This window comes from Mastigoproctus giganteus, chromosome 2 (genome assembly GCF_048544385.1).
Source record: "Mastigoproctus giganteus isolate SK-2022 chromosome 2, ASM4854438v1, whole genome shotgun sequence".
Classification (NCBI taxonomy): domain Eukaryota; kingdom Metazoa; phylum Arthropoda; class Arachnida; order Uropygi; family Thelyphonidae; genus Mastigoproctus; species Mastigoproctus giganteus.
Window position 1 is genome coordinate 255,828,993 of NC_143576.1, and position 18,885 is coordinate 255,847,877.

At 38.2% G+C, this 18,885-nt stretch overlaps 1 protein-coding gene across 3 annotated transcripts in view; it reads right to left on the reverse strand.

Annotated features, from left to right (window-relative positions):
* Positions 1 to 18,885, reverse strand: part of Br140 (bromodomain-containing protein 140) — a 507,858-nt gene that overhangs the window by 15,058 nt on the left and 473,915 nt on the right. For all 3 annotated transcript variants that reach the window (XM_090369105.1, XM_090369103.1, XM_090369102.1), the window contains exons 20-21: positions 13,584 to 13,708; positions 282 to 424 (exon numbers count right to left, since the gene is read on the reverse strand). In XM_090369105.1, coding sequence (XP_090225231.1) covers positions 282 to 424; positions 13,584 to 13,708 — 268 coding nt within the window. The remainder of the gene's footprint in view (positions 1 to 281; positions 425 to 13,583; positions 13,709 to 18,885) is intronic.

The following is an 18,885-nucleotide window of genomic DNA, read 5'->3' on the forward strand; positions in this document are numbered from 1 at the left end:
TTTTTTCAATTTATGTCCCCTTGTGCATGTGATGTCTGAGGAAAGAGCAAAGGATACCTCAGTTTATACAATTGAGTATAAAATGAGTTTGCATTAATGAGATTCTACTGTAGTGTTAAAGTGAAACATGCACTATTTCCATTCCATTTGATTAATTTTAATATAGTAATCAAATATGTTTATAACCATAATATATTATTAAGCACATGATTTAATTCTGCCAAACTGCATTTTTATATGACATGAGAAAAATAAATATTTCAATAGTAGATAGAGCTTACCATGTTCGCTTAGTATCAAAGAATAACACAAGATAAACTAATTCATCATAATTTTTTTGCAAAGTTAACACATCATTTGGAGGTACTGGAATAGGCACTCCATTATGAAAATAGCCTGTCTTCGGCATTTCTGGATTAATTATCTATTTAAAAAACAACATTAAGATATAATTCTTTAATATTATATTATTTCCTATTCAAGTAATAGCAATTCCAGGATACTTTGTATATTATTTTAAAACAATTAATTTAGAACCTATAGCTATGTGTATTTTCTATAAAAGTGAATATAGATAAAGGATTTATATCTGGTTTAGTGAGATACATATACATTTCATCGTGTAGAAAGGTTTATTTTTCCATTCTTTTGTCTGGATAAAAGAATGACATGGAATGTTTTTTTTCCAATTGTTCTACTATTTGAAAATTTCAGATAGAAGAATGACTGGGAAGGCAAAAAAAGAAACCAATAAGCATATTGGTTTAATTTTTGAAGTTTGCAGTGGTACTTATTATTTATGTGAAACTGGATTTGCTTAAGCAACCAGTTTATAACTCATATTTCTCAGGCAAAGTCAACATTACATTCTTTAACGAAATCAGAAACCTAGGTGATTTAGACCTATCAACCTTGGTTTACATAATGTTTAGCTGCACTCACAAGTAACATACAGATTTATTCTTAGGTAAAACACCTCCCACCATTCCTAACACGCTCCATTCAATGCCTCAGCGGGGTGATCTGATAGAGGTGTACAAAGCCTTGAATGGTTTGAGCATGCTCAATGCTGATGGGATTCTTCCTCTAGCTCAGAAAAATCACCTGAGAGGGCATAAATTCAAATTGAGGAAAGACAGATGTAGGATAGATGTGCGGAAATTTGCCTTTAGCCAGCGGGTGGTTGGTGGGTTGAACAGACTTCCATCCCTTGTCGTGGAAGTTGATAGCCTAAATAAGTTTAAGGCTCAGCTGGACAGGTATTTCGAACGAACAGAGGGGTGAAGTGGAAGTGGTTATTTTTATTTATTTATGTTACTTTTTTTTTTTTTTTTTGGCTGATGCTGCATAAGCTTGCTTTCTTGCATCAAATGCCTCTACTAATGCTAATGCTAATGCTAATGCTAATGCCTCCTGTGGTCTTCCGTCAAAAGGATATCAGAAGGATTTTGATGAATCTTGATGCTAAGAAAGCTCCAGGTCCTGATGGTATTTCTCCACTTGTTCTCAAAACCTGTGCTCCTGAACTTACTCCTATTCTTTGCCGCCTTTTTTCCCTTTCTTATTCCAAAGGTGTTTTTCCTTCTGCTTGGAAATTTGCTCATATCCAGCCAGTTCCTAAAAAGGGTGACAAATCCCTCCCATCCAATTATCGTCCCATTGCAATTACTTCTACTCTTTCTAAAGTAATGGAGAAATCAATTAACCGCCAACTCTTAAACTACCTAGAAACCTTCCGTCTGATCAACGATCGCCAGGATGGATTCCGTCAGTGTCGATCCACTGGTGATATTCTGGCTTATGTTACCCATTTATGGACTAATTCAATGGAAAGGTTCGGTGAAACACAAGTAGTTGCTCTCGACATCTCAAAGGCTTTTGATCGTGTTTGGCATAAAGGTCTTCTAAACAAGCTTCCATCTTATGGTTTACCAACTGTTTTTAGTAATTGGTTAACCAGTTTTCTCTCTGTCTTCTAACTTCTCCACTAATGCCGGTGTCCCCCAAGGTTCAGTTCTTTCCCCCACTCTTTTCCTCTTGTATATCAATGACCTTCTTCCATTGACTGGAAATCCTATCCATAGTTTTGCCGATGATAGCACATTGCATTCAACTTTCCATTTTGAGAAACCTTGTCCAGCTCAATCAGCTTCAAGTTCTCGAAAATCTGCTGCCAATTCCTTAAATGCTGATCTTCTGTTAATTCTCCAGTGGGGCAAAGACAACTTAGTTGATTTCAACCCTTCTAAAACTCAATCTTGTCTTATATCTCGCAAAAAGGATTCTTCTGCTCCTATGCTTATCTTTAGTGACACTCCGATTTCTAGGCAAAATGATATATCTCTTTTGGGGATTACCCTGACTTCTAATCACTCTTGGCACAAGCACATTACAAATACTGCTTCCTCTGCATCTAAAAAACTTGGTTTTCTCTTTCGCTCTCGGCGTTACTTTTCTCCCAAACAGCTGCTCACTCTGTATAAATCGCAAATCCGCCCTGCCATGGAATATTGTTCCCACATCTGGGGTGGTGCCCCCAAAACCTCTCTCAGGCTTCTTGATTCCATTCAGAAGAGGGCAGTTAGGTTAATTAATGATTCGTCTCTAACAGAGTCTCTCCACTCGCTTTCTCATAGACGCACTGTTTCTGCTGCATGCCTCTTCTACAGATACTTTCATGGGCACTGTTCTTCTGAATTGGCTTCTATAATTCCCGCTCTCTCTTTCAAAACAGTCCGAACACGTGCCTCCACCAGCCAACATCCATTTACTGTCCAACTTCAAACCCACAGAACCAAGTTTTCATCTTCCTCATTTATTCATTCAACTGCCGTTTTCTGGAACAACCTTCCTTCATACGTATTTCCTGAAAATTACAATCTACAGAAGTCAAGTCGAATATCAACAAATATCTTCTTTCGTCTTCTCAACCTCCAACCCAAGCACGGTACAAAGTACTATAGGTTATAATACCTCTCGTGTTTGGGGTTCTCATAAAAAAAAAAAAAAAAAAAAAGGGCACAATCCTTTTGTTGTTTTATGCCAGTAATGATTTGTTTCACTTGTATTTCAAATGAACAAATTTACAAGCTGTTCTTGTTTTTCTTAATGCACTCATACACAATAGGCTATTTACTTGATCTACAATTTAAGCATTTTTAATGCAATTTAAATTTTAAATTGCATGCTTTTATAATTTTTCCTGCACATGAGATAAAAAAATGAATAAATACAATAAATAATTCTATTTTCATGTTCATAGAACATTTCTTTTTTGATTCAATCAATTCAGCGAGCACAGTTGTGATTGCTGCACAAGCATAGGGAAAATCCTGACTTACGTAGCATTCCATGGAACACAACCTTTCATAAGTCAGGGAGTGACACATTTAATGCTAAAAGAAATAGTAAATACCACAGTATTTCAAATGCTTTGGCAATGTTTTCACTTCTCATTAGCTCTAAAGAACTAATTCTTTTAACATTCCTTCTCTATCATTGTCAGCTCTTTTAAATACAATACACTGGTATTCTAGGTATTTTTTTTTGCCCATTTATTAATACACACAGTTCTTACATACATTCAATTATATACAGAACTTATATAGAGTTATATACAATTATACAGAGTGTTTCAAAAGTGATGGTCAATAATTTAAAGGTGAACTGTACAGACAACAATATGCAAAAAAAGCCTAGTAAAGATGAGTCCTTAAGTGAATCGTTTTCGAGATATTGCACATTTCTAGTTGGGATCGACCACTGACAAGGTGAACTATACAGAGTTAGGATCGACTACTGACTTGTTTGTTCAGGTTAGGTTATGCTCATTCTCTCCCTTTCTTCTCCTCTCTTAATGCTCTGAGATGTAGCAGGCATAGCATTAGTAGAGGCATACGATTCAAGAAAGCAAGCTTATGCAGCATCAGCCAAAAAAAAAAAAAAAAACCCTTCCATTTCACCCCTCCATTCATTCCAAATTCTTGTCCATCCCAGTCTTAAAATTTATTTAGGCTATTAGCTTTCACAACAAAAGATGGAAGCCTGTTCCAACAATCAACTACCCACTGGTTAAAGGCAAATTTCCACACATCTATTCTACAACTATCTTTCCTCAATTTGAAACTGTGCCCCCTCAGGTTCTTAGTCTGAGCAAGAGGAAGAATCCCATCAGCATTCAGCTTGCTCAACCCATTTAAGGCCTTATACACCTCAATCAGATCACCTCGCAGGTGCCTACTCTCCAGGTGCTGCAATTTGCAGAACTTAAGCCTTTCTTGGTAAGAGCACCCCTTTGTTCCCCTCAACAATCTTGTTGCCCTTCTTTGTACTCTTTCTAGCAACTCTACATTCCTCCTAAAACGAGGCCTCCAACCTGTACATAGTATTTTAGGTGTGACTTGACCATTGCCTTGTATAACAGGAAAATCACCTCCCTGTCCCTGCTAGCAAAATTCCTATATATCGACAAAAACTCCGTGAACTGCTCTGGCAGCCCATCTGCATTAGTTAACTTCATATTTGACTGCACAATTACCACCAGGTCTTTTTCACTTTCCACTTCCCTGAGCATAGTACCACACAGTTGGAACGTTTCTCTTTGGTTATTGCTACCCATATGCAGTACTTTGCATTTGTCAAACTTCAGTTGTCACTTCTCAGCCCATTTTCTCAACTTATCTAGATCCAGTTGGAGTAGCATACTGTCTTTACTGTCGTTAACAATCCTGCTAACCTTTGTATCATCTGCAAACTTGGACATTAAACCTGATATACCTTCATCAATATCATTGATAAATATACAAAACAACAATGGGCCCAACAGCGAACCTTGGAGAACTCCACTAATAACATTTGTCCACGAAGAGCGGTGTCTATTGATTACCACTCTCTGTCATCTCCCACTCAACCATCAAATTATCAACCATCCCTTTATCCATTGTAGCAACTTACCCTTAATGCCATACCTCTCCAATTTGTACAGCAGTCTTCCATGTGCATCAAAAGCTTTACTGAAATCCAAGTATATGATATCAAAATTATTTTTGGCATTCAGTTCCTTTGTGACCCCATCATTGTATCCAATTAAATTGGTCAGACAAGACCTCCCTTTAACAAACCCATGCTGTGTCTTAACTATTATTGCAGTCTTGTCTAGATGATCCTGCAATGCTTCTTTAACACCAGTGATTCCATTATTTTCTCCGGAACACAAGTTAAACTAACAGGTCTGTAGTTACTTGTGTCACCTTTTGAACCCCCTTTGTGAGTTGGTGATACATTTGCGCACATCCAGTCTATATATCAAATGTGCCTCCTCATTTTGTAATTGTGCTTTATTCCCTAAAAATGAGTAAAATACTTAAAAGGTGTGAAAAGGAAGCATCCTGGTGAAGACACTACAGATTCAGAGAGAAACAGAGGTGGACTGGGTCAAAAATTCTTACCCGGGAAAATTTGTAGCAGCTTCATACTAGCGTTTATGGCCAGTCTGCCTCTGTCAATAGAAAAAAAATATGAAATTGTGAAACACTGAGCAAAATGAAAGACCATGTGATATTGCATGTGCTATGGGCCTAAATGAGGCAATGCCAAGAATTAGAAAGAATGCAGAGAAAATAAAAACAACTTTCATAGCAGGAACGGTTGGTTGGTTGGGTTTTATTGGTGCATTAGCAACTAAGGCTATAATGCGCCTCATAGCAGGAACAACTCAAAGTGTAACAAAATCCATTAGACCAAGATACAAAGAATTGGAAGAGATGGAACGGCTGTCATCTGTTTGGATAGAAGATCAAACAAAGAACAAGTTGCTTATGATATAAGCAAAAGCATTAGCAATGTTTTATTATGTAATAGGTGAAATAAAACACGTAAGTACAGTGTATTTTATTACGATTATTTATTGTGTTTGGTAATGTTTTGGTTACAAATGTGTGTCCAATCTTCAGTGATCAGCACCTAACCCTATTTTTCCCATAGGGCCTGTTGTTTATATTGCACGAGGGTTTCTAGGAACACAACTATCGTGCTATATGAGGACTGACTGTACTAGTCAAAGGATAGTCAACATGGAAAGAGGTTACAGTAATGAAGAGTATGTAGACATGCATTTCATGTATTGTAAATTCCAGCGGCAGTGAACTCGAGGCTGCACGTTTGTACTAAGAAGCATTTCTCTACTGAAGGCAGCCCAACAGGCGCACATTCATCAGGGTACATCAATTAGAGAATATGGGCACTTTGCACATGGAGTACAAGCAGGTAGGCTCAGAAGCATAACACCTGATGTTGAGGAAAGGGTGTTAGAAAGAATAGAACAAAAATCCAGGAATTTCGACAAGAAGGTTTGCCCTGCAAGGGTGTTTATGAGTCATAGCAGTGTGTAGCAAACTTTACATCGCCAATTACCATACCCTTACAATATCCAGCATGTACATGGTCAATACAGACTACCCTCCCAGAGTGAACTTCTGCCAGTGGATGCAACAACAGTGTCCTGAATTCCCAATTTTTAAACAACACTTTGTTCATTGATGAAGCTGGGTTTACTCTTGATGGTATTTTTAATTTGCATAACTATCACATTTGGTCCAACGAAAATCCTAATGCAATTCAAAAGTCACAACATCACCAATGTTTCTCATTGAACATCTGGGCAGGACTACTAAGAGGCCATCTAATTGGACCACACTTTCTGCCAAACAGGCTAGCAGGAGAGCTGTACCTTCAGTTCCTGCAGAATGTTCTTCCAGACCTCCTTGATGATGATGATAATGCTCCACTTCAGCAATGGCAGAATGTGGTTTATGCATGATGGTGCACCGGCACACTTTCTCGAGTTGTGACTCGGCATCTAACTAGAAGTTATGGTCAGAAGTTATGGATAGGTAGAGGTAGGCCTGTAATGTGGCCTCCCAGATCACCAGACTTAAATCCTATGGATTTTTGTATCTGGGGTCATGTAAAAAAGCTTGGTGTACACTTCTGACATTAACACAGGAATTACAGCATCAGGTTGAAGGAGCCATTCAGCAAATCAGAAACCTAGGAATGCCTGAGAGGATTTGCAACTCAATGCAGAGCCTACAAAGCTGCATATGGATGCAAGGACAGCATTTTGAACACCATTTGCAACATCTGTAAAATCCTGTGGTGTTGAAAACAAAAATTAAAAATGCATTATCTTATGTTTAATAAAACCACCCTTAGCAAAGGATTCACAGCTTTTTGATAAACTAGTGCTCCCATAGTCAGTGGCGGATCTTAACAACACGAAATGTGCATTATCTCGAAAACGGTTCATTTGCAGTCCAATGTTCACTGGGACCATTTTGGTTATTTTAGTTTGTACTTTTCACCTTTAAATTATTGACCATTTTTGAAACACCCTGTATATACATTTTCATTCTCATCATCCAGGGCATGTGTGCTTGTGTGTGTGTACCTGTATCGTGGTGGCTCCAAGGCCACTTTGCCACCAGGAAGCAGCCAACACCTGGCACCATCCTCAGGCACAATGAGCCTGGTCTGGGTTTACTATCCTATATGTGTTTATGTGCACAAAATCCCGCACCCACCAGAGGTAGTGCAGTGCCGGTGGGTGCAAGTATTCTAGGTAGTTTGCTTCAAAATTAATCATATGAAATACACTCTATTTCCAGCGATAAATTAGTATATTTCAAAATAAAACTATGTTAATGCAGCCATATTACACTGAATTAGTCCACAGAAATATTTTAAAAATACATACAGAAAGTTTTAATAAAACATTATCCAGGTAAGTAAAATCTTTAATTATTATTCCTTAAGTTTTTACAACATTAAATTATTTTAATTATTTGACTAAATCACTAAACTTTAGCATAGTGTTTATCAATTTATTAATACTAAACTTTTATTGTGAATGATCATAATGCATAGTTAGGTTCAACTCGTAACATGTGGATCTACACACAATGTACAGGTAGCCCTCGTTTTGCACTGGTAAGATTTGTGCCGATTCTCAATAGCGCTGGTCATTAACTACAAGGCCATTTTTATTTATTTTTTCAATTTTTTTATAAATTTAAAGTTTAAAATCGTCAGACAAAATTTATTGGCATCATACCGTACTAATTATCATGTACTGTTCACGTGACCAAGCACAATCTAAGCCAATCAGCGATTAGCACGTCTGTATCATAGCCAATCAGAGATGAGAAAGCTTCCCACTCACAAAATAGCCACTCTTGGATGTGGGTGGTAAAGGTCCAAACAGTGAAGCATTCAGTTGGTTGTTTGTTATTTACACATGTTGGAAATTTATTATGCCAACATTTTTTATTAATTGTGCTATTAATAAATTAAATAATAATTAATAATGATAGCCATGTGCAGATTTTGCCAATCGTATCATAAAATTTTTAATTTAATAGAATAAAGAGATGCTGTGTCTGGTAAAAGAAGTTCAATGAATCCTAGTGAAAATGAAAGCAAGAAAAAGGCACATCAATCCATCACATTGGAAAATACGATGGAGGTTATTTGGAGGATGGAAGCTGGTGAAATCCACCCTGATGTGCATAGGGCTATGAATATGCCTTCATCGACTATTATTACAATTATGAAGAATGCTGATAAAATAAAACAATCGATGCAAATTTGCAGGTAAAATATTTGGTGCCTGGAACCTAATCCTGTGACTCCCCATTGACTCCATGATATAAAGGGTTCCATTTGTGCCGGTTTTACCAGGAACCTAACCCTGGTGTAAATCGAGGGCAACCTGTATTTATAAAAGTGCATACACAACTAATGCATTACAAAATTACTATTTAGTGAATACGATCTAACAAAATAATTTTAACTTAACAATATATATTAAATGACTTAATTTTATTTAACTTTAAAAAATTCTGTATAATATTGTACACATTTGCAGAATCACAAAATCTGGCACAATCGCACACCGAAGTCCCACTTGCCACAGGTGAATTCCTTTAACCATGAAATCTTATTTAAAATAGATGAAAACTTATTTTTTATTTTATTTATTTTTTTTTTTTCACCATTATCATTGGCATACGAAAGCAAGCTTATGCAGCATCAGCCAAAAAAACCACTCCCATCTCACCCTTCCATTCATTCCAAATACCTGTTCAGTTCAGCCTTAAATTTATTCAGGTTATCAACTTCCACAACAAAAGATGTGTGTTCCACCAATCAACTACCTGCTGGCTAAAGGCAAACTTCTGCGCATCTATCCTACAACTGTCTTTCCTCAATTTGAATTTATGCCTTCTCAGGTGATTATTCTGAGCAAGAGGAAGAATCCCATCAGCATTGAGCATGCTCAAACCATTTAAGGTTTGAGCATGCTCACCTCAATCAGATCACCTCGCAAGGTGCCTAGTCTGTAATCTGCAAAACTTAAGCCTTTCTTCGTAAGAGCAACCCTTAGTTCCATTCACTAATGTTGTTGCCCTTCTCTGTACTCGTTCCAACAACTCTCCATCCTTCTTAAAATGAGGATTCCAGACCTGTATACAGTACTCAAGGTGTGGCCTGACCATTGCCTTATACAAGGGGATAATCACCTCCTTATTCCTGCTAGAAAAATTGCTGTCTATCATTGACAAGACACCATGAGCTTCTCTTGCAGACCATCTGTACTGCTCAGAAAACTTCATATCTGCCTGCACAGTTACTCCCAGGTCCTTTTCATTCTCTACCACTGTCAGTGTAGTACCACAGAGTTGATATGTTACTCTGGGGTTACTGCTTCCCATATGTAGTACTTTATATTTGTCAATGTCAAACTTCATTTGCCACCTCTCAGCCCATCGCTCAACTTTTCTAGATCCTGCTGCAGCAGTGAACTGTCATTAACAACCCTGCCAACCTTCGTATCGTTTGCAAATTTCGACATTAAGCCTGATATACCATCATCAATATCATTTATACAAAGGGTACTAGGAAAGTTTTGCAATACAGCTTTGTTTATTTAATTTTTTCAAAGTAATTTCCTCTACATTCAATACACCTCTCCATCCTCCGAAACCAATCTTTAAACCAGTTCTGCCAAGTTTCACTAGGGAGTAAAGCACACTCGTTGTCCCAAGCCCGTAGAAGGTCCTCATCACTGGAAAACCGCCTCCCTTTTAGCTTCATTTTCACATGCGGGAACAGTGCAAAGTCGCAGGGAGCAAGGTCTGAACTGTAGGGAGGGTGCTCGAGAAGTTTCAGTCCTGTCGTGGTCAAATATTCGGTGCAGGCTTTGGCGTGGTGAGCTGGAGCACTATCGTGATGGAGGTACCAGGTGTCCATTCTTGACTTTGGCCGCAGGTTCTTCATAGATCCAATGACTTTAGGCAGGCATTGTTCAGTATACCACTTAGCTGTGACTGTCTTCTGCGTGTCCAAAACGACACGTTCCACAATTCCACTCGATTTGAAAAATACAGTTATCATTTTCTTCTTTACAGATCGGGATTTTCTGACAATTACGGGTGTGTCGTCATCATCAAAGACCCAAACTTTGTTTTGAGCCTTGTTCGGCAGATCGTAATAGTACAGCCAAGTCTCGTCACCTGTCACGATGTTGTTCACATACCGAGATTGTCCCTTATCAAACTTTTTAAACATCTCCCGGCACCAAGTCACATGTCGTGTCATCTGCTCTTCAGTCAGTTGATGCGGCACCCAGAGAGAACAAAGTTTCTTCACGTGCAAATGATCTTGCAGAATCGAACGAATTGCTGGTGCATTTAGGCCCAAAGTATCCTCTATCTGTTGGTAGGTCACTCGCCTGTTTTCATCAAGCATTTTCCTCACAGCAGTAACGTTTTCCTCCGTAACTGACGTTCGTGGCCTTCCCGGCCTCTCAGAATCCTCCAGAGTGAAATTTCCCCTTTGGAATTCTCTATACCACCTGAATATCGTTGTACAATGTGGACAATCATCATCTAGTGCAAGAGTCATTTCTTCTAAGCACTGGTCTATGGTTAAACCACGCACAAAATTATACCGCAAAACTGTCCTTATCTCATTTCGTGACCACGATGCCATCGCAAGCACTTTACACTCTCACTACTAATGAATAACTGAGCCCATCGACTTGGCGCGGCGGCTACTATGCACGTATGAACATGTCTCAACATGCAGAAACAAGCAGCTTCCTGTGATTGTTGCGTCATATTGCAAAACTTTCCTAGTACCCTTTGTAAATACAGAAAACAACAATGGACCCAACACTGAACCCTGAGGGACTCCACTAATAATATTAGTCCACGAAGAGCAGTGTCCATTGATTACCACTCTCTGTCTTCTCCAACTCAACCATCCCTTTATCCATAGCATCAATTTACCTTTCTAAGATCCAAATATATGATATCAAAGTTATTCCCTGCATCCAGTTCCTTTGTGACCACATCATAGTATCCAATCAAATTGGTCAGACAAGACTTCTTAACAAATCCATGCTGTATCTGAGCTATAACTGAAGTCTTGTCTAGATGATCCTGCAGTGCATCTTTAACCAGTGCCTCCATTAATTTCCCTGGAACAGAAGTTAAACTAACAGGTCTATAATTACTTGTGTCGCCTTTGATCCTCCTTTGTGAATTGGGTCACATTTGCACATCTCCATTCCATGGGTACATCCCCTGAGTCCAAGGAAGCTCCCATGATTATGGCTAAGGGTTTGCTTACTTCCTTTGCTGCCTCCTTTAATATAATTGGATAGATCCCATCCACCCCAGGTACCTTTTTTATGTTTATCTTCAACAATTTCTCCTCCACTTTCCTCTCAGTTATTACAAAATCATCTAGCTCACTGCCAGAGTTTAGTTCCCCTCTGGCATTCCCTTCCCTGAATAACTCCTCATGTGTGACTGTAGATGCAAAATACTCATTTAGTTTGTTAGCCACCTGAGCAGGATCATCAACAGTTGAACCATCGATATCTTGTTTACCAATCTGATTCATCTTTCCTTCTAGAGTTTACATATGTAAAGAACTCTTGCTGTTTTTCTTTGCATCCTTTGCCAAAGATTTCTTCTAATCTGCCTTTGCCTGTCTAACCTCCTTTGTGACTTGGTTACACACCAGCTTATATCTATCGTAGGCTTCCATGTCACCCAATAAGTTATATGCATCTCATGCATTTTTCTTCTCTGCCACATGTCTCATTAGTTTATCTGACATCCATTTAGGACTAAACCTTGAACAATATTTCTTAGTTGGTATGTAAAGCCTAGTAGCTTCCAAGATTAATTCTTTGAATGCTTCCCATTTTGAATTTGCTGTTGGTAACATCATCAGTTGGTCCCAGCGTATGAATTTAAATACTGTCTCAGACTTCCATAGTCGCCTTTACGAAAGCAATAACCCTTTCCTTTACCTTTGATGGTAATCACTGCGATCACTGCCACCTAGTGGTTCCTTTATCTGCAGATTCTTAATGCATGAAGAATCAGTACTGATAATCAGATCAAGAGTATTACTCCCTCTAGTTGCCTACCGAATGCACCTCCGTAGCCATGTGGGCAGGAGCAGCAGTGCGTAGCACACGCTTCTTGATCAGACCGGGGTTCGAGCTTGTAACCACCAAATACGGAGGATACGGAAAGGTCAGGGAATGACCACCGCATATCCCAGGAGCAATATGGTCTTAGTTGCTAATGCTCCTAAAAACCAATTAACAACAACTACAAGCCTCCCAAACATGCTGATGTAGAAAATAATCATCTAATAAATCCACAACATCATCCTCTCCCTTCATCTTGCTTTTATTTTATGACATATTTAGGAGCAAATGCAGGGTAAATAACAGGCAGGAACTTCTCAAATTATGCAAACTAGTGCGAAGTGTATGAACAAAGCTGCTTTAAGATATTATTTTATCACTGGACAACCTAAAAATAACGCATATGAATGAAAGCTGCTGGGGAAATGTTGTTTGCAAACATGACAATTTAAAAGTTAGTTAAAGTTCAAAAAATGTATTAGCCTAATGCTTTAATGTACAAACTGCATCAGGATACCCAAAAATTCTTTCAGTTCATCATTAATAAGAGTTGCTAAATGTGCTTACAACAAACAATAGTAGATAACCACGACTTTCTAATAAACTTTCGTATGCCAATTTTTACAGCATGTTTACTTCAAAGTGATTAGAGCATGGTAAAAATTCATATGGCTACAACTATGGAATCTTAACCTTGCAAAATGATCTCTGTTATCTGCTTGGACAAACAGCCAACCTAAGAACTATGCTTCTAATTTATAAGTTTGTTTGTTTGCAGGACTCATATATTTTCTTAAAAATAGCTGAAAAATGGAATGTCAGATCTGGGAGGTTTAACTACATTACGTTTTAACCATTCACAAATGTTTATGCATTTAACTCAGAAGTGCTCACTTCTATAAGTGGATACACATGTTAATCAATTAAAATTGTACTAAAAATGGGTCAATTTTTATGCTATGTTACATATTTTGTCACAGCACCTCAAATATTTAGTACACAGACATAGAGAGTATAATTATTGAATACTGTATTTACTGATGTTAACCCTCTACAATGTATATATAAAACTTACCAAGGCAGGATACCAAGGATAACCACGACATTTTGCCCACACTAAATCTAAAGGTTCCAGGGGAATAAGCAGTTGTTGCTCTTCTGCACTCCAGCCAGATGAACGGGATGATCTACCCCGAGAACCTTAAAAAGATCCAAGGTTTTATATACATAATAATTTAAGCTGGGCATTATTAAAGGGGGTAAATATTTTAAAATATACACATACTCTATAAAATTGTGTGCCTCTTCTGGCTGTCAACAGATGCTAAACAGACTAAGGGATCTGTTTTTCGCATCTTGAAGACCTCTTTTCATTTGGAGAAACTGACAATATCAGCAACACTAAAGTCAAATGTAACCATCAATTCCTATTAATATGACCATTCTTTTAGGTACAAAACTAATTTATTCTATGTATGTATGTATGTATGTATGTATGTATATATGTGTGTGCATTTATTTATTCAGTTAAGATGCTATTATGTCTCTCTTGTACAGTACAGCAAATATAAAGCATGATATAGGCATATAAAAAGTCATGTATGCTACAACGAACGATGCTACAACAAACAATTTTTATCAATAAAATCAGGATGCTACAATGAACACATGCGACAGCAAACGTGGAGGAATACTATTGCCAACGCAGCATGCGTGTGCATGAAATGTAGGGGCCTTCCCGCTTTGGTTAGATCGTTAGTGTTCATCTTTGTTATCATTTGTAAGGTTCAATTATTAGTTTAGTTCAGTTATTTGCCCTTTTAACAGTGAAAATATTTTTTAAAATTATTCTGCTATATAATTTTAATCCTGAGCTGGCAAAATAGAGTGAGAAAGCTAATTAACTTAGACATTAAGAAAGAAATAATTTCCAATTGAGAAAGTGGAAAAAGTGTAGGAGATCTAAGTGCTGAATATGGTATGGCTAAATCAAAAATCAGTACAATTTTAAAAAACAAGGAAGAAATAAAAAGTGCACAGGTTACGAAGGGAATCTCTAGGTTAAGCAGTCCATGTTGTAATATCATGGAAAAGATGGAAACTCTTCTATTAGTGTGGATTAATGAAAAACAAATGGTGATGCGTGTGTGTGTGTGTGTGTGTGTTATGGGTGTTTAATGGTGTACGAGCTGCTGAGGCTATAGTGCGCCTATTCATAGGAATTTATTAGAGAGATCTTTTAAAATTTATGATAGATTCCAATTTTTTCAAAAAAGAGAAAAATTCACTGATGTTTGCATCGTCACCAATAATATGTTTTAATGCCATCGGTTCTCAAAGGTTTGTTAGGGAAAGGAGGATGGATGTTCTGTCCTGATGATAGTGAGGGCAGTCAATGAGAATGTGTTTGACTGTTAAATGTGAGGAACAGTGTGGACATTGAGGAGGTTCCTCTCCTGTAAGTAGATGAAGGTGAGTCAGGTATGTATGTCCTATCCGTGCTCGTGCAAGCACTACTTCTTCTCTTCGTACTGTTTTGATGCTAGAGTGCCAAAGCTGTGTATCCTGTTTCAACTGATAAAGTTTGTTATTGGTTTGGGTGTGCCATAACTCTTTCCACTGTGCAAGACATGTTGTTTCTATGATATGATTATAATCAGAGATTGGAATAGGAGCGAAGGTTAAATCATAAGTTGAAGGATTTTTGGCAGTTTTGTCAGCAAGTTCATTCCCCTTTATCCCTGAATGGGCTGGGATCCAGCAAAAGGTCACCCATTGATGACGTCCTCAATTTTTAATAAGAGGCTTCTGATTTGGTTTAACATAGGATGAAACTTGTAAGAAAAGTTTTGCATTGCTGTAATTAAGCTCAGAGAGGTTTTCTAAGGCTAATTTTATTGCATGAAGTTCTGCAGAGAAGCTGCTATACTCAGGTGGAAGGGCAGCAGAAATGACTGTAGTGGGAAACAATGCGGCACTCAGTACAGACCCTTGTGGCACTCCTTCCTGTAAAAATGTCATAGAAAGCGAGTTGTGGTATCGAACTTGGAACAAACGAATCTGGAGAAAGTTCCTGATGAATATAGGAAGGTTGCCTCATAGGCCTAGAGCATGGAGGTCACTGAGAATTCCACGGTGCCAGGTAGTATCAAATGTCTTCTCTATGTCTATGGAAACCATAACAAGATGTTCATGTTTTACAAAGGCATTACGAATTGAAGACTCAGCTTTGATCATGAGATCTAAGGAGGACCTGTTCTTTCAAAAGTGATGCTGATTATTATTAATTAGTTATTGCGTTTCGATGATCCAAACAAGACAATTATGGATCATTTTTTCAAGTAATTTACCAAGGCAAATGGATGGGGAAATAGGTCTATAACTGTTAGGACTGGTAGGATCTTTGCAGGGTTTCAAAAAGGCAAGAACTGTGGCATGATGCCAACAGCTGGGATAAATGTTTTCCATAAATATCCGGTTATAGTAGACCAGCAGTATTTGCAAATTTTTGTCACCAAGGTTTTGTAACATAATCTAAGATATTCCATCTGGCCCAGTGGCACTGTTGCGTGTTGTTTTAATGACATGCAGAAGTTCATGATATTGAAGAGGCTGGTTATATGGAAGGAAAACTGAGGTTCAAAAGTTGATGGCTCGTTGTTCAGTCTTGGTCTTTATTTTCTGAAAATCCAGAGAATAAGTTGATGCTGCTGAAATTTGGGCAAAGGTTTTGCCAAAGCATTTGCTATATCCTTGGCAGCAGAGAGTTCCTGCCCATTCTATGAAAGAATTGGTGAAGGAGTGGTTGGAAATTTCCCGGAAATCTGCCCGATTTTCTTCCACATTAAACTGGAGTTAGTGTTTCTGTTTATGGTAAATGCAAACTGAATCCAAGAATTTTTCTTGGCTTCTCTTTGGATGCGACGTGTTTTTGCTCTTAGTTTCTTGTAATTGATAATATAAGCTAAGCTGAGGTTGGTGATCTACGAAAAAAATTCCACGCTTTGTATTTTTTAACTTCTTAGCTTTTGTGCAGTCTTCGTTCCACCAATAGTTAAGGTGCCATCATGATTGGGAGTTTCGACAATGGAATTGAACATTTAGCTGCAGACAGTAGGTGTGAAGTGACATAATCTGTGGCTTTATCTATCGACTGTGTTCTCCTGTATTGCTCATTCAGGGTGACAACTGATTGAAATTTGACCCAGTTGGCTTGAGCGAACTTCCACTTCCTGCAGGGTTTGGCTAATGGTGGTTGTGCAGTGAGCAGATCACAAATAATTGTAAAATGGTCACTGCCCACGGGATCGTCCATAACAGACCATTCTATGATTGGAAACAGAATCAGAGTGCATATTGATAGATCGATCGATTGCAGAGGTTTGTCCAGTTGGTAGTTGTATGTGAGTGGGTGCACCAGTATTAAGAACGGTAAGGTTTTGCTTATCCAGAAAGGTTTCAACTAAGCGGCCATGTATATCTAATTTTGTCGATCCCCATAATGGGTTGTGGCCATTGAAATCACCCAAGAGATAGACAGGGGAAGGTAATTGCATTAGCAGGTTTTCAAGATCTTGGTAAGAGAAGGTATGACTTGGCGGGAGAAAGACTGATACTAGTGTTAAAGCAATCTTGGTTATCAAATGCATGGCGACAACTTCAATTTCAGTTTGCAAAATAATTTGCTTGGTCGGGATCTTTGAGCTGACCAAGATGGCCACACCCCCACGGGCAGCATTTGAAGTATTACGATCGTGTCGATAGATGGCATATTTCTTTATGTTGGTGGAAATTTGAGGAGTTAGATAGGTTTCCTGTATACAGAAACCAACTGGAGAGTAGCAGTTAATTAAGACTTGACTATCATTAAGGTTGCTATGAAATCCTCTACAATTCCATTGTAGAATATAAAGCATTACTGGTGTTTAATAAAAGAAGCTGTATCTGATTGTTTTTTTAATGTGACTGTCTTGTGACGTTCAGGTTTTGGTTTGTCTTTTTTTGAGAATAATGGTCGACCGGTGTCCATTTCTTCTTCCGCACATATTTCTAAGATCGGTTCTTCTTGTCTGGATGAGTCGGTTGTATCCATAGACGTTTCTTGGATATTCTTTTTTAAATTTGAGCTTTGATTATTCGATATAGAAGCAATCACTGGGGGAGGAGATGTAGCTGGTACTGTAAGTGCAGTATTACTTGCCTGGTTCAACTGTTTCGGGACATTGGACTGTTGCTGAGAGAGAACAGTCCGAGTTCAGTCAGAGATTTAGCGTTTGAAGGTACTGTAACATCAATTTGGATGGCCACTGATTGCTAGTTTTGCACAATATTGGCATACGTACGTTTATTCATACTGGGAGCAATTAATTTCCGTGCTTCTTGAAAGCTTACTTTATTTTCGATCTTATATTTAACAATTTGCTTTTCAGTTTTCCATCTGTCACGTCCTTGAGTAAGCAGGATGGTTTCCTTTACATTTGGGGCAAGTCATTTCTTTTGCCAAGCAGTCACTTTGGGTGTGGTGAGAGGACCCACAATTAGGACAAACTTGGTTTCTTCTGCACACTGTTTGAGAGAACCCTTACTTCTGGTACTTAAAACATCTCAATGAGTTAGGAATGTATGATCTAATGTGGCAAAGTAGGTAACCTGCTTTTATCGATGGTGGTAGATTTGGCATGTTAAAGGTTAGAATAATATTCTTTGTAGGGGTGAGTGTATTTTCTCTTTTCACCATAATTCTTTTCACAGCAATGACATTTTGATCTTGAAGCTCTTGTGTTATCTCCTCCTCCTCCTCCGTGACATTCAATAGATCCTAACTGGATATAACATCCTTAGATGTAATTAGGGTTGCATGGGGAGAAACGTTTACTGGAATTCCAGCAAAGCTTGTTGTAAGTTTTAGCAGTTTCTCTGAATGTCTACAGTTCATTGTTTCCAATAGAAAGTCGCCCGACTGCAGTCTCTTGACTGTCTTAGGAGATCCTGCCAGACTTTCCAGGTTTCTGGATAAGGAACGGAGAGAGCTTACGAGGGGCTGGTCTACAAGAGAGTGCATTATAAGAAATGCAGGACAATTTGTTGCTGAGGAAGTGGTTTTTCAACCTCTTATGTCTAACTCTGGCCGAGAGCTTGTTGGCTCTAGAGGCAGAAATGTATTTTGATCCATGTTTTCTCCTTTTGACCCTTGGCAGATTAGCTTTTCTGCCAAGATTTCCGTCACTGCCACGGGGAGGCAGGAGCAGTGCCCAGTGTGACCAAGCATAAAGTAGTAAGTGTTAGTAAAAGAAAAGAAAAATAAAGAAAAGTAGCTTTTCTTTCTTGCTCTGTACAAGCACTTTTGTAACAGTAGCTGATATTAAATAAATAAATTT